Consider the following 16,238-nt stretch of genomic DNA (forward strand, 5'->3'; position numbering starts at 1 on the left):
TGTTGTACTGCATTGTGGTAGCAGCTCAGTTGCACGTTTAACAAAAAGAGCTTTCTCTGAACTCTTGGAACTGAAGTTACTGGATTGCTTCAGCCTTGCTGCCTTGGCATTTCTGTCTCTGCAAGTACCTACCCTTTATAACCGCCTGAAATCACATCTGTTTGTTTTTTGCTATAGAGAATCTTAGCAAGATACTGAGGAAAAGACATGAGAAGTGTTTCAGCAACGTCCTTCAGTCTGCTGTTGGTTCATATTAGTTAATCTTCTTCTAGCCTTGCACACTGCATGCAGAGTTGTCAGATATTATTAATAACATATGTTTTTAAACTTCTAAAGCCATTGCTTTCATAGCCTGATTAGAAAATTTCCCCAACTTGGAATGCAATTACTTGAATTCCCTGCTGTCTTCTAATGCTGGCAGACAACTTGATCACTGCCACGCAAGTTCTGTTTCTACATGGTGATGCCAAACTTCAGTTTGTAGAAGTTGGGCACCTAAATGGTTCCAATGATCAGGGTTTCAGTATGTTCCCAAATAGTATTAAATGGAGCCTGTTAAAATACTCAGCACTTCCACAGAATGAATAGGTGTGTTTGGATGGCAATGAGGAGTACTGAAGTGAATTAGAAAAGCACGCTTGATGTTTTGTTGGATTCTTGGCAAAGATAGATTCCTGCATTAAGATCACACAGAATCACAGAATGGCCAGGGTTGAAAGGGACCTCAAGGATCATCCACAGTCAGGATTTGGAGAATCAGTCTGAACAGTTTAAGCTATGAGTTAATGTGGAAGGAAGGGTTAACAGTGTGAGAAGCTGAATAGGAATGTTGAAAGTGACAGGAGATGCAACAAACCAACAGAATTAAAGCAGGTAGGTCAAACCAGGAGGAAATGAAGGAGGGCAGCCAACCCTCACACTGTGGCCAAGGGGGATGGGATAGAAAGGCAGAGGGAAGTAGGTAAATGTGAAAAGTGTTTCTGCCAGCTAAGTGAGTTGAAAGTGGCTAGGGACTTTGAGACATATGAGGTGTATGCTCACTGTGTGACTGAATGACTTTTCTCAGTTAACAGTGAGGATGCTCCTCTCATTGCCAGTTTCTGCATGATGCTGACCAGCAAATCACACAAAGCTTCTCTCAGTCTTCTCTCCATCTTTGCTTTTTTTCAGTGGCTCTTTCCTAAAAGTTAAATACTTATTTGAAACTACGCAGGATGTTTAGTTAGAATTTGAGGCTACAGAGAATGGTATGAATTTTATTGTTTAAAGAGCTCTCAGCAATCACTTGCATGCTCTTTTAGTGAGATTGGTATGCATTTTTCCATTTTCATGAAGATTAATGAGCTTCTGTCCCTGAAGCTGATTTCTATCTGAATGCAATGACTCCATCACTGTTTTCATTCCACGTGCTTTTGTTTGGGGAAGGGGCCTGCCTGCAGCTCTCTGGAGCTGGGCAGGAAGTACCAGGCATCCCAGTGGGTTATTTCAGGTGTTCTATGATAGGTAAGATGAATAGAAAGATAAAAGCAATACTGAAAAATCTTGGGTTCTTAGTGACTGATGGATAAGTTCCAATTCCCCTCAAGTTTTTGTTACAGTTCTGTCACAAACACGTCTGAGCTGCACACAGGCCCTGTGCTTTGGAGGGATGACTGTATTCCTCCTCAGGGCCCCAACAGCTCCTCTGGGCCAGGCATGTTGGATGGCAAATCGACCTTTCAGATTGGCTTTTTGTGTTTTCTACTGTACTGAGTATAAACGTTGTGTGCTGTAGCTCTGCAGCTTGACCCATGCTAAAAACTAGCTGAAACATTGAGAGTACTGCTTCTTGATGATCTGGTCTGTTTCCCTCTTGACTTACATGTGGGGCATTCTGTGAACTCAGAGCTAAGAAATGTTTCCAGTTAGCAGTTTTCATTGTAGAAGAACCTATAAAACTGCTCGGTATATTACTTTGAAATCACTAAGTTGCAAGTGCATGTATGTACATCAGTATGCATACAATACTGCCAAATTTGTGTTTTATAGGGAAGTTTTTACCTTTGAAGACAATGTTAGGACCAAGATACGATGATCAGGTTGCTGAAGAAAATCGTTTTCACCCAAGTATGTTGTCCAACTACTTGAAGAGTCTCAAGGTAAAGTTAAATTTTCTAATTATTGAAATGTTACTTTTGTTACTAACAACATTTATTCAGATATTGCTTTTTAGGTTTAAGAAAAATGTTGTTGATGGCTTTTCTGGGGACATGGGTACAGAAAAACTTAATATATATGTGTAGCAGAAATGCTAAATCACAGCTTGAATCAGTGATTGAGCACCTGGTGGGAAGGCAAGGCCAACACAAGAGAGCTCAGGTGCAAGCAATGCACCTTACTGATAAGGGATGGAGGCAGGATCCGCCCCTTCCCAGACCTCATTTAAAGGTTGGCAGTGGGGGCAAAGGTATCTCATTGGAGAGCTCTGCCTACCTGAGGCCTTTCAAGAGTAAGCAACTTTTTTTCCTTTGTTTTTGTGTCCATGGCTGCTGCACTGAGCATATCCTTATTTGCTGCAGCCTTTGACTTTGCTATTTTGTTGCCATTGCTGTACTTTCAATTGCATTATAGCATTACACTATGTATATATCTTATTTACATTTTTAGTTTTTTTTCTGTAGCTCCTTTGTTTCTAAAATACATGATTATAGGCAAGACTTGTTTAGAATTCTCCAGCTTACTCACTGTGTTATCATCAAGAACCTTATATTTTCTGTTATTACCGTCACAACCTAATAAGTTGATGTTATCAAAGTTCAGGTCCTTTGGGTTTGTAGTTTTACAGGTGATCCTGTAGTTTTACAGCTGTGCTAAGCTGCATTTTCACTTACAGGAATGAAAGTATTTAAAAAATAATAGGCATATTTCAGAGAACTCCTGTTCATTGTCTCTGTTTACCCATTTTGGTCTGTCTCATTCAGCTAGGATGCCAACAGTTCACTACTGCACAGCTGGGACGAGAGAAGGCCTTTCCAGCCTTTTGTGCTGTGCAGAGGTCTCTGTAGGGTTGGGTGCATTCAGAGATGTAGGAGGGGGGATTTTGAACCTCCCAGACAGAAAGGCACACTACTTAATTCTTTTAATCTTTTTGTTGAACTGTTATATAGAAGATGGACATTGCTTGTTTAGATTGTGTTGTTTAAAACCAATGGTAGGTTTTTTTACCTCTTTTTTAAAAAAATTTTGCTGTTGATCTAAGTTAAACAAGTTCAGAACTAGTCTAACAATATCATAGGTTAAGCACTAGAAGAGTCATGTGGCTAAAATACGAGCCTCTATTTTGTGAATCTTATTTGAGCTTTGGTATGGTGGTGAGCTACTCGATGCAGCAGTGATAGAGGTGTTAGTGGGCAAACGTGATACATATGTGCTGAAAGTGGTAGGGTTTACCTTGCTTCAATGCTATGATCTATGCATCTACGTTCTACTTGGGCTCCTCTTTTACGTAATGTGGTTTTTTTACTCCAATCAGCTTTAGTGGGCGTACTTAGAAATTTTCCAAAAGCTAGCTTATTCATGGTTTAAAGTAATATAAAATTGTGCAAGTGTTTTAAAGTTGTAGAGAACCTAAAAGACTTTCTCAGAATTTGAGTCGTTGCTTGCTACTGATTTATCACTTAAAAAACCTTAACAAAACATGGGGGGTGAGCCTTCATGGCCTTTCTACCAGGCACATCAGTTGTTTTGCAATGCTACAAGTTCATCTCTTTTGTGACTTTAGATGATTAGTCTGATAAAGCAGTTATTAGCATGAGAATCTAAACTAATGTTCTCCTAATTTTAATTAGCAGTTTAATTTTCAAACTCTAGTTTCAAAAAATCTACTAAACATTTTTTGATTTGCCGAGGTGAGCAATGTGTTACCAGAGTGCTGTATTTCTAGAGCAGCAATTTACCAACAATCTAGCAAAATGAGATGGACGTGCGTGCAGTTGAGGAAACCTAGAAAAGAGGGTTTTTGTAAGAGAAAAGTAACTCATTGGGTATAGTTGTCTTCATTTTACTTCAGTAGGTTAAATGCTACTACTTTGTAGAATAAATTCCTTCTGGAGCTTTATTATGTATGTCCATATAACTTACCTCCCACACTAGAAATTTCATCAGAAACTTCCATGAGGATTTTGGTCATGATTAGATACTTCTGTTAACATGTACTTGAAGGTACAGGTTGAGCATTTAAGATAAGATGGAACTTTCCTTAACAAGCTTCCTCTGTGTTTTCCTTTTCTCTCTCAGAGCTGGTTGCTGAAAACCTCAGTGTTAGACATTCTTTTAATAAGGGATAGCAATTCCTTTTTTTGTTTTTTTGTTTTAACAAATGCCAGTACTGAAGCAATAACTTAATGTTCTCATTTAAAAAAAAATAAATTGCACAAGCAATTGGTGACACTGTTAATAATTTCTTTCTTTCTTTCTTGAATAGGTGAATTAGTAATATTTATGCTTCATAAAAGTTAATTTTATTTCTGTTATGAAGAGCTAGGACTCACAAGAACTATTGTGCAGTTAATAAATTCAAGCTACAGTATTCCTATTAAGAAAACTGGTTACCAGTTCTTAGCCACGTTGTTGGTTTCACAGATCAATTTAATCACTGATTTTTAAACTGCTTTCCTCAAATGAAAAATGCAAGAAAGATGTCTGGGAACCAAAGAGAATTCAGTGTGTTGTGGTGTGTTTTCACCCTTCTGAGGAGGAGGATGTTTGATGAGAGACTTCTGGGGTTATGTAAAGGGAATCTAGCTGAGCCTATTTGTTTGCACAGCAACAAAAGAGTGCATGCATAAGGCATTCTATGTGTGAGATAGCTGAAGTGAGAAACAGAGGAAGAAGGCTTTTGTAAGCACAGGAGATCGTGGACTCACCAGCCGAAGTATGGCTGAGTGGAGATGGTATGAAGGTTGTGGTTTTATTGTATGTGGAAGGTGACAATTTCAAGCTACAGATCAGCTTTATTTAATCTCTTCAGTCATCTTTTAAAATTGCAAGCAAAAAAAAAAAAAAGAAAAGAAACAAAAAAACCCCAGTTTCATTGTGTTGCAATGCAATAAAATTTTAGTGTTGCAACAGTTCTTGTGAGAAAAATGTATGTGCCTTAGTGAGAAGTTGCTCAACAATTTACTCTCTTCCAAAACCATGTCATTTAATGATGGTGGGGTGTGGTAGACTGAAAAATGAGATTTATGTAAAATGTTGGATGGAAATTATAGGTTTTTTTTTTCTAATGGGTTACTAGTTTAGTTTGGTAGTTCTTCAAAGATCAGCTTCTGCTAAGAATTTTCTAGGAGCAAACCTATGAGAGCATGGCTGACAGAATGACTGTGGTAGTTGCTGTGATGTCAATGTTTGGGAGCGCAGCAAAGCAGGTGTGATGAGCATACAGGTATCAGAATATTTCCTATATGTAGGAATTGTGATTGATGAGACCATATGCAGGCACAGTTCAACCTCATTTCAGTCAGCTTGGTGACTGAAATGCTTCAGTTTCTGTGGTACCGATATTTCTTTGAGTGGATTTTGGAATATTGTAACTGGATACTTTGCTTTCAGGCCTTATGCTCTATATGCCATGCGTACACATACATGTATGTACATGTCATACATGCTTCATAGCTGTGTCTGAATTATACCAGATACCTGTGTGGTGTACTGCTCTATGAACTGTGTGAGAAACAGCCACTTCACAGGATCTTCATTTACAGGTGAATGATTTGTAATAACTATAAAGCATCAGCTGGACAGAAGTTCTGTAGTTCTGAGTTTCCTCCTAAACACTTTGCTGTATTTCATCCTCCTGTTGAAATTAAATGCAATATCCCCAAATGCTTAGTGATAATTTAGGTCTGAAATATGTTGTAGTGTTCTCCTCACTCCTTTGTATCGATCAGGAGACTGAAATCTATAAATGAATATGTTCAGAAGAGTAATCTCTAAAAGTTAAAGGAAAAATGTGTGAGTATTTTTTGAGCTTAAATGTTTTGATATGAAAATAATTTTTGTTTTCATACATCTCAATGGTAACTCTTCACTGCAGGAGCAGTTTGGGGAAGTTTGGAGGCTTCTGGTTGGAGCCTTTGAAGCTGCTGCTATTTGAGAACAGTGGAGTTGGGAACTGGCTTTGAGTTTTCAGTACTAAAGTGGAATTGTGTCCCCTACTTCGAAAGGGGAGAATGTTAATCTGTGCTTTACAAATTACTCACACTTATTTTAGCTCTCTGTTGATAACCTGTGATATTAAATGGTGTTATGCTTTAACTTCCCGCTTTTATTAAACAGCTCATTTTCCTAACAACTTTTTCCTTCTGTTGAGGCTGTTGGATGATGCAGCGTCGTCTTCAGAACTAATTCTCATTTTGGAATATCTTTCTTACTATGCTGCAACTGGATGAAAAATCCTCTGCTTTAAAATCATTTTCATTAAATCTTAATCTTATTTCAAAAATAGTTTTTCTCCTTAGCTGAGGATGTCTTGGAAACACTATACCTAACTTCATATTTTAAATAGAAGAACAATTTATCCAACTGAGCTGTGCAGAATCCAAAGAGGAGGGTAGTTACGGGGCCACTTGTGTTGCTTTGTAGGGTAGAGCTCTTCAGGGAATATACAGCTGGTTCTTGTATCAGTCTTTTTGCCTACTCTCACCACGCTACTGATAGGATGCAGAACATGGAAGAAGGTTATTGTGCCTTTTTTTGTCAGATCATGCTGCTAGAAGATTCTATGTGGTTCTGTCCTGTCCAGTATCTTTATTGATGACCTGGATGAGGGCATTGAGTGCACCCTCAGTAAATTTGCAGATGAGACCAGGCTGGCAGGGAGTGTCAGTATGTCTGGGGTTAGCAAGGCCCTACAGAGGGATCTGGACAGACTGGATCACTGAGCTGAGGCCAATAGGATGAAGTGCAACAAGACTAAGTGCTGGATTCTGCACTTTGGCCACAACAACCCCAGGTGGTGCTACAGGTCAGGGGCAGAGTGGCTGGAAGACTGCGTGGAAGAAACATACCTGGAGGTGTTGGTTGATGCTTGGCTGAATATGAGCCAGCATTGTGCCCAGGTGGTCAAGAACATCAAGGGCATCCTGGCTTGTATCAGAAACAGTGTTGCCAGCAGGAGCAGGGAAGTGATCATCCCTCTGTACTCAGCTCTGGTGAGGTCACACCTCGAGTGCTGCGTTCAGTGTTGGGCCCCTCACTGCAAGACAGACATCGAGGCCCTGGAACATGTCCAGAGAACGGCAACAAAGCTGTGAGTAGTCTGGAGCACAAGTCTTATGGGGAGCAGCTGAGGGAACTGGGATTATTTAGTCTGGAGAAGGGGAGGTTCGGGGGTGACCTTATTGCTCTCTACAACTTCCTGTAGAGAGCAATGAAGGAAGGTTGTGGCAGAGTGGAGGTCCGCTTCTTCTCCTGTGTAAGTAGCGACAAGATGAGAGGGAATGGCCTTGAGTTGTGCCAGAAGTGATTCAGGTTGGATATTAGGAAGAATTTCTTCTCTAAAAGAGTGGTCAGGCACTGGAACGAGCTGCCCAGGGAGATGGTGGAGTCGCCATCTCTGGAGGTGTTCCAGTGATGTTTAGATGTTGCACTGAGGGACGTGGTTCAGAGGGAAATATTGGTGGTAGGTGGCTGATTGGGCTGGGTGGTCTGGGAGGTCTTTTCTGACCTTGGTGATTCTATGATTCCCTGCATCTTTCACTGTTTTACTTATTTTTCCTAGTTTGCTGTCCAGTATGTTCACCTAAAGGTACCAGTGTGAGAACATGTTATTCTACTCTGAATAGTTTTTAATTGGTTTAGGTCAGGGTTAAGGGCCTACAGTGTAGCACCAGGAAATTGTGTGTGGCCTCACTTGTGAATTAAATAATCCTCAAGATGTTTGCTAAATGTTGTTGAAAATAGAGGGGAAGTAATTTATTGCCTTGTGTGTGCTCCCTGCGAAATAAATCATGGGATAATATGCTGCTGTCTATCCATGTGTCTAGCAGCTCAGCTGACATGAAATATTTGAAATTTCAGATGATGTGACATTGTTTTCAGGTGGGTTGCTATCAAAGTGCTTGTGTTTTCACAGTATGCTCACAGTAAACCATTCAGAACAAAATACACAGCATTGGTAAACAATGAAGGAGAGGAGAAATTTAGAACTAATTTGGATATTGGAATACTTAGTGCTGCCGACACAACGTTATGATGCTTTTTAACATCCATTAAATAAAAATATTATGAAAGTGTATCATAAGAACTTTAAATGTCATGCCTGACAAGCTCTGTAGGTAATTGGAAATTTGCCTTTGGAGTCTACAGATTAATGTATCTGTGTGAAACTACTGTGTCTGAACTGTATTCTAGTTGATGGGAATTTATTTTCTGTGAATTGTCTGAAAGCAGTGTTTTAAGTTGTAATTTTTCCTACTGCAGTTCTAAACTATTGCCAGTCTGACTGCAAGGTAAATAAAAACTGATCAAAATCATGCTAAGAATATGTGCTGGAGTTTTAAATATATTGAAGATGTGTTGTTCTTTTATGTTTTTGCACATGTAACATGCTGCAGTGGTAATGTACTCTTAAGTGCATTATTGATGTCTTTTTAAAAAGACAACAGAATGAGGATTTTGTTAAATCTGCTCGTAAAACAGTCTTTAAATAGGCATCTGATTTCATGGTGAGGATCCTAACTGAAAGCATGATGTTCTGCAAATAGGAAGCCAGGAATGCATTCAGCAAACAGGTGTATTAGTGAGCTGTTTTTTGCAGTCATTAGGGAGGTTTGTGGTTGGAAGAAGTTTTGCTGAACTAAGGATGAAATTCTACAGAATGAAGAAGGCTAACATTGAGTCAACAGGTTGCCATGCAACTTTGTTTTCCTGTTCTGTTTTTCTGCAATTTCCTGTATCTCTCACCTAAAGGAATGCATTTCCCCAGAACTTGGAGTGAAGTGTTTTCCATTGCTGTTACAAAATCCTAATGAAATTTGAAGGGTTTAATTTCCCTTGTAACTTAAATGAGGAGTCAGTAGAATGCATGTTGCTGGTGAGCTATGTGTAAGGTGTCACCTGGAAGAACTCCTGCTTTCTGTCTTGAATTTTGAAATGGTAACTTCCATAAAGCTCAAAGGATGCATTAGGATAATGGATAAAGCAACCTTAATTCAGGTACACCTAACATCTGTGTGGTTAAAACTGCCAGCTCAGTCACCTGCAGCACCTTGCAAGATTTCAAATTGTTTTATGTTTTTCATGTCTGAATAGAAAATTTCTAGGAAATAAAGGAAATTTTTATTTTAAACTTGAAAATGTGTTCATTTGTTTTGCACTCTACTAAATAGGTAAACTGAGGTAAAGGTTTTTCTTGTGAGTGGATACTTATAAATTTCAGTAGGTAATTTTTCTTATTGTGCTGTCACTGTGTTGTTTTATGTAAAGTTGATATGTCTTTAGGTAATAAAGTTATGTCTTTTAACATGTTTAGATAGTTCTTCCGCTGATATTTTTTGCTATTAGCAAATTTTTCTTACTTGGAAATATTGGAAGAAACAAACTGAGATTTTTGAATTGGTGACTGAAGCTGATCCAGGCATAAGCTTTTCCAAAGAATGACTGGTAGTAGAATGAGACTTTTATAGATGTTTTCTGAGCACAATATTTGAAAGATTTTGAACTTGCGATAGTGGTTTGCTATAATTTTAAATTTGGTTGTTATTAACAAATTAATATTTATGCACTAATACTTGAACTGAATATATAATTATATTTATTTTTTAGGTTAAAATGGGTTTGCTGGTAGACTTGACCAACACCAATAGATTCTATGATAGGAACGATATACAGAAAGAGGGGATTAAATATATAAAGCTTCAGTGTAAGGGGTAAGTTGACTGTATTCTTTTTAGTTTTTTATTTTGAAAGATAACTCTGAAGTAATTGCTGCTTTTTCACTTCGATTTTTTTCCTTCTTCCACCACTGATTCCTATCTTGTTTTTATTTTTTAATCAGACATGGTGAGTGCCCTACGCCTGAGAATACAGAAACATTTATCCGTGTATGTGAACACTTCAGTGAAAAGAATCCCACAGAACTCATAGGTATGCTTAATCTATTTTCATTAGTTTTTGCTGTTAATTTATTCCTATACAGTCTGTTATTCTTGACAGTGTCAAAGGAATTTCTGCAGTACAGTGTTTATGCATGTTATAGATTAGATTATTATTTTTTTTAACTCCGGAGTAGCATTGTCTTTTTACAGAAACCTGTATGTTTCCATATGCATCTATTTGAATACAGCTGTTTACTTTATGCAGAAGAAATGTACAAGAACAGTCTACAAGCTGTCTGCATTATGTTTTTGAAACTTCTGCTGATAGAAAAGAAGATCATGCATTGCCTAAGTGTTGTTTTGACGCTCAGGAGTTTGGCTTACTTGCTGTCATTTTCAATATTTTCAATAGCTGACTGATCAAAGACTCTTCAGCAGATTTCACAAAGCAGCTGATTAATTGGTAGAAATTGGTAGTAGATATTTCACTAAGTGTTTCTTCAGTGATGTATTGTCTCATAGTAAATATGAACATTCAAATAAGACTTTTTCCTTCAGATCAAAAAAAAATCAATTTTGATTGGCTTTCAGTTTTAGTTAAGACCGTTTTATTCTGATTTGTTAAGCACTTTTATGCTTAACTCTGTCTGCAGACTGTCAGAGATGAGAAATTACTGTGCAGCTGAGTTTCCAGAGGTGGGAGGAATTTCATCATTGGGCATCTTTGGTGATAATTCTGTATCTTCACTGAATAGGAATATCTGTCTGACTTAGTACATAGAACAGTTGTTTGCATAGGTGCCATTGATAAGAGCTTGGTAAACTAAGCTTGTATGTTCATGTAGGATTTGTATAGAGTCTTAGAACAGAAGAAGCTGGAAGGAACCTCTGGAAATCATCTAGCTTATCACCCCTCTGCAGAGCAGAGTCAGCTGAAGCAGATTGCTTAGGATGGTGCCCACTTTTGACGTTTTCCAAGAATAGGGACTCCACAACATCTTCTGGCAGCATAATCAAGTGTTTGACTTGTACAATGAAAAGTGCTTTTTCCTAGTGTTTAAACAACATTTCTCGTATTTCAGCTTGTGCCTATTTCTTCTTGTCACTGGATACCATTGAGAATCTTATTTTGTTAATGCCTGAGAGATATACTTGGGGCATGTAATTAACTTTTTCACACAATTTAGTTTTAGATGCTTTCTTTGTTTCACATAGAAATTGCAGTTTAAGACTTGTATTATTTTTCCTTGAACAAGCAGAAGTATCTCATGAAAAATGAGAAACTACTAAATGAGAGTAAGTGGGATCAGCCATCAAAAAATATTTCAGAAATTGGGATTTCTAAGAAATAGGGGTAGTGTAGTGATATGTATTAAGTAGCAAATCCATTTAACTTCTAAAACACCATTTTTAGTGTTGAGCCATTTACTTTTCAACTTGCATGAGTTTTGGAATGTTCTATTGTTTAGTTTGTGTCTTGACTCTAATTGAATCGTAGAATCATCAAGGTTGAAAGAGACTCACAGGATCACCCAGTCCAACCATCCACCAATAGTTCTCGCTAAACCATGTCCCTCAACACAAAATCCAAACGTCCCTTGAACACCTCCAGGGTCAGTGACTACCACCTCCCTGGGCAGCCTATTCCAGTGCCTGACCACTCTTTCAGAGAAGTAGTATTTCCTAATGTCCAGCCTGAATCACTCCTGGCACAGCTTGAAGCCGTTCCCTCTAGTCCTATCACGAGAGAAAAGGCTGAAGCCCAGCTCACTACAACCTCCCTTCAGGTAGTTATAGAGAACAGTAAGGTCTCCCCTGAGCCTTCTCTTCTCCAGACTGAACAATCCCAGCTCCTTCAGCTGCTCCTCATAAGGCCTGTGCTCCAGACCCCTCACCAGCTTTGTCGCCCTTCTTTGAACCCACTCCAGGGCCTCAATGTCTTTCTTACAGCGAGGGCCCCAAAACTGGGCACAGTACTTGAGGTGCGGCCTCACCAGAACTGAGTACAGGGGGTTGATCACTTCCCTGCTCCTGCTGGCAGCACTGTTTCTGGTGCCAGCCAAGATGCCATTGGCCTTCTTGGCCATCCGGGCACACTGCTGGCTCATGTTCAGCTGAGCATCAATAAATACCCCCAGGTCCATTTCCTCTACATAGTCTTGCAGCCACTCCCCCCAAGCCTGTAGCCTTGGCTCTGGGGTTGTTGTGGCCAAAGTGCAGGACCCAGCATTTGGTCTTGTTGAACCTTATCCCACTGGCGTCAGCCCAGCTATCTGGCCTTCCGGATCCCGCTGTAGGGCCTCGCTACCCCCAGGCAGATTGACACTTCCAGCCAACTTGGTGTCATCTGCAAATTTGCTGAGGGTGCACTCAGTGCCCTCATCCAGGTCATCAATAAAGATATTAAAGAGCACAGGCCCCAGCACTGACCTGTGGGGAACACCACTTGTGGCAGGTCACCAGCTGGATTTAGCTCCATTGACCACCACTCATTGGCCAAGAGTGTACTTGTCCAAGCCACAGGCTGCCAGCTTCTGCAGGAGAATACTGTGAGTGACAGTGTCAAAGGCCTTGCTGAAGTCTAGGTAAACTACATCAACAGCCTTTTCCTTGTCTACCTGGCCGCTCACTAGATCGTAGAAGGAGATCAGGTTGGTTAAGCAGGACCTGCCTTTCATGAACCCATGCTGGCTAGGCCTGATTTCCCCAGTTGTCCTGCACATGCTATGTGATCTCCCTCAAGACAGTCTGCTCCATAAGCTTCCCTGGCACCAAGGTCAGGACTTTAGAACCATAAAATCACCAAGGTTGGAAAAGATCTCTAAGGTCATCCAGTGCTGCTGTACCCTTATCACCAATATTTCCCTACTGAACCATGTCTCTCAGAACAACAGTGAAATGTTTTTTGAACACCTCTGGGGTTGATGACTCAAGCACCTCTCTGGGCAGCCCATTCCAGTGCCTGATCGCTCTCTCAAAGAGGTATTTCCTAATGTTCAACCTGAGTCTCCCCTTATGCATCTAAAGGCTATTCCCTCTAGTCCTAATGTTAATTAAATGGGAGAAGAGGCTGACCCCCCCCACCCCCAGCTCAGTACAGCCTCCCCTCAGGAAGTTCTAGAGAGTGATAAGCTCACCCTTGAGCCTCTTTTCCAGACTGAACAATCCCCGCTCCCTCAGCCACTGCCCATAAGACTTGTGCTCCAGAGCCCTCACAGCATCACTGCCTTCTCTGGACATGTTCCAGGGCCTCGATGTCTGTCTTGCAGTGAGGGGCCCAACACTGAACACAGTGCTTGAGGTGTGCCCTCAGCAGGGCTGAGTACAGAGGGACGATCACTTCCCTTTGGTTCACTTCTGTGAGGCAAAAAAAAAAAAAATTAAATTAATAATCTCTTAAATAACCTGTGGTTTAGGCTTTGTGAAACATTGGGATTTTCCATTTTCTTTCCGTGAGTTACAGAAAAGTTGCTTCTGGGTCTGAATGCTTTGTTTCCTCTTTTGAAAGAGCTCCAGAGGACTAAGAGCGGGGGATGTTTTTATCAGAAGTGAAAGCAATCTGCAGCAGTGATAGTACTGCACCCTCTGCAATCATTCCTTTCCAAGCCATTGGTCTCATTGCTGAAATGCTACTTATCTTTGTTGTGTGTGTAAAATTATTGACTTAACCTTCTTGGTAGAAGTAACAGCTGCAGGGCTTATTGATAGTAATTGTGTGCCTGATACGAAAAAGGCTCAAATGCGAATGATAAGTGAACAAAATTTTCTATTCAACTAGAACACTATAGGATGGAAGCTATATTTTTGCAACTTGAAGGACTGCAGCATGCCTGCCAACTTCAAGGAAACAAAATGCAAAGATTTTGCTTAAGCCAGAAACAAAAGAGAAATGATTACTGGGAACAAGTTCTATAAGGAAGCTAAAATTAATTTCATTTTATGCAAGTTATGGTTTTTATGGCTATTAATAGTTAGAAAGTGTGAATCCAAGAAATTCCTAGCAGATTTTGTGTTGCTTTATTAAGAAAGGAAGGTTGGAGTGAAAGGGGAGTGAGTCACAAAACCAACTCTGATGCAGTTGAGGTCTATGTGCTTGTGTAAAGTTTCTGCTCTTCATAGCTATTTGGTCTTGGATCCAGTTTAAAATAAATAAATTGCTTGTAGTGTGGATGCGGGGTGTAGGAAGAGAAGATAGATGCTGAAATTTGATCTGGATAAACATCAAGTGAATTATTGTTGACTTAGTCTCCTAACTGTGGCAGAGAAATTAGTGAATTAATAAAACCTTGCTTTGTAGTCAGAGCTGAAAAACATATTATTAATCAGTTAAGAATTGCACTTGGTTTTAGTGGTATGGTGTTTGCTGTTTAAAAAAAAAAATGCAGTGGGAGGAATTCTTCATAGCCTTTTAGTAGCACAAGTTTTAGGCTTGGTTTGTTTATCACTAGATGGTGCTGTTGCCTTGACATGGGAAATAAGAATAGGAAAAAGGAAACAGGAATTTCGATGCCTTTGACTCTCCCTTCCTTTCACTGTAAAATAGAGGAAAGATTTGTGTTTTTCTTAAAATGTAATAAGTATTTTAAGTATTTCAAGGTTATTGTAATAGTTTTTTTTTTTCCCCTCAGCCTTAGTATAGTAATTATAAATCTGACTTAGAATTTTAGACTGACGCTGCATTCAAGTTTGAAATAGGAAAATCTGGGTATGATTTTTTATGCCTGATGGTGTGAAATAATGTAGTGCTTGTTGAATCCATTAAAAGCACAGCTATCAAATCTGATTGCGTTGTCTCCTAGTAAACATTTGAGCAGTCATTTAAAAAAAGAAAAAAAAATCCAAACCAAACAACTTTGGATCTCATCTGCATTAGCCATATTTGAGTTGGATTAAGTTAGTGGTCTTGATCTGAAATAATCTGTAGTGTTCTATACTCTTGTTGCTGATAATTTGTGGGAAGAATATAATAAATTGTTCTTAGTCTTTTGTGCATTATGTAATCTGTGCTGTCTTGATAGGAGGGGAGGTAACTTGTTATTGGTGAGGGTCGAATGATTAGAAAACTCACTTGTGAAACTTAACTATGTATGTTGGAAATACTTTCAAATGATTATGCTCTTCTCTTGTTTCATCTAGGTGTCCATTGCACACATGGTTTCAATAGAACTGGATTTCTCATCTGTGCCTTCTTGGTTGAGAAGCTGGACTGGAGGTAACTTTGAATTTTAATTCTTAGGGCTTTGTGGAGCTAAAGAATCTTCAGTATGTTTCACTCGTTGTCCTGGCAGCTATCCTTGTATATTCACTGTTTAAATTAAAACTTCCTACTAATTTTGAGCAAACAAGCTATGTTAGTATTATTCATATCATACTTTGGTAGGTTAGCCTTGGTCAGTCAAGCTTTTCAGTTCTGGTAAGTGAAAGTCAGCTGTACCTGCTGTGTGAGGGCTTCTAGAAATGTATGGATTGTGCTGGGTCCCTCCCTAGTGGTATGCCCCACGCTTTGAGTGAAAACATAGAGTTCAGGGAAACCTGAAGTATTATTTCTTCTATTTCACATAGGTTTGCATGTAGGCTTTTTTAGTTTCTTGACTTCCAGGAAGATGCCATTAGCTGGAGAAACAACAGAGTGACAAGTTCCCTTCTGAAGGGGTGGTGGGAAGGCAAAGCTGTTTCCAGCTTGCTGTTTGACTGAAGTCTGCAGCATAATTCTGTGAAAACACCTGTTTGAATGATTTGAAACTTTGGTGCCTTCATACATACCAGAGATCTTTTCCAAATATTACTAGTTAAAAGGGGAAAAAAAATAGGCTATACCATGCTGATAGTGTTCATGAAATGCTGTTTTTGTGATGGCTGGGTCACTTGCAGAATGTGTTACTTACCAAGTCCCTTCAGCATTTTGATGGTATTTCTTGTATGGTCCTTTAAGTGAAGAGAAACACACTCCTGTTCTTGCATATTCTTGTGATATATCTCTGGACATAGAATTTATTTGGTGATTAACATGTATATGCAAGCAGTTTGCAAAGAAGTAGGTTATTGTCTTCTGTTAGTAAACTTGGAGTAAAGACACTGGAGTAATGGAGACAGAATGCCATTAATGATGGGTGGCTGGATCTTAGCAGAATCTTAGCTGACTGCAGGAAGATACAAAGATTG

At 39.3% G+C, this 16,238-nt stretch overlaps 1 protein-coding gene across 4 annotated transcripts in view; it reads left to right on the top strand.

Moving 5' to 3' along the window:
* Window positions 1-16,238, top strand: part of RNGTT (RNA guanylyltransferase and 5'-phosphatase) — a 188,265-nt gene that overhangs the window by 2,068 nt on the left and 169,959 nt on the right. For 3 of the 4 annotated variants that reach the window (XM_031611103.2, XM_090136022.1, XM_090136023.1), the window contains exons 2-5: window positions 2,029-2,138; window positions 9,805-9,908; window positions 10,037-10,125; window positions 15,213-15,288. In XM_031611103.2, the coding sequence (XP_031466963.2) occupies window positions 2,029-2,138; window positions 9,805-9,908; window positions 10,037-10,125; window positions 15,213-15,288 (379 nt within the window). Of the gene's footprint in view, window positions 1-2,028; window positions 2,139-2,410; window positions 2,489-9,804; window positions 9,909-10,036; window positions 10,126-15,212; window positions 15,289-16,238 lie in introns of those variants that run through there. The other variant, XM_031611104.2, reaches the window with a different exon arrangement.

This window comes from Phasianus colchicus, chromosome 2 (assembly GCF_987193195.1).
Source record: "Phasianus colchicus chromosome 2, bPhaCol1.hap1.1, whole genome shotgun sequence".
Taxonomy (NCBI): domain Eukaryota; kingdom Metazoa; phylum Chordata; class Aves; order Galliformes; family Phasianidae; genus Phasianus; species Phasianus colchicus.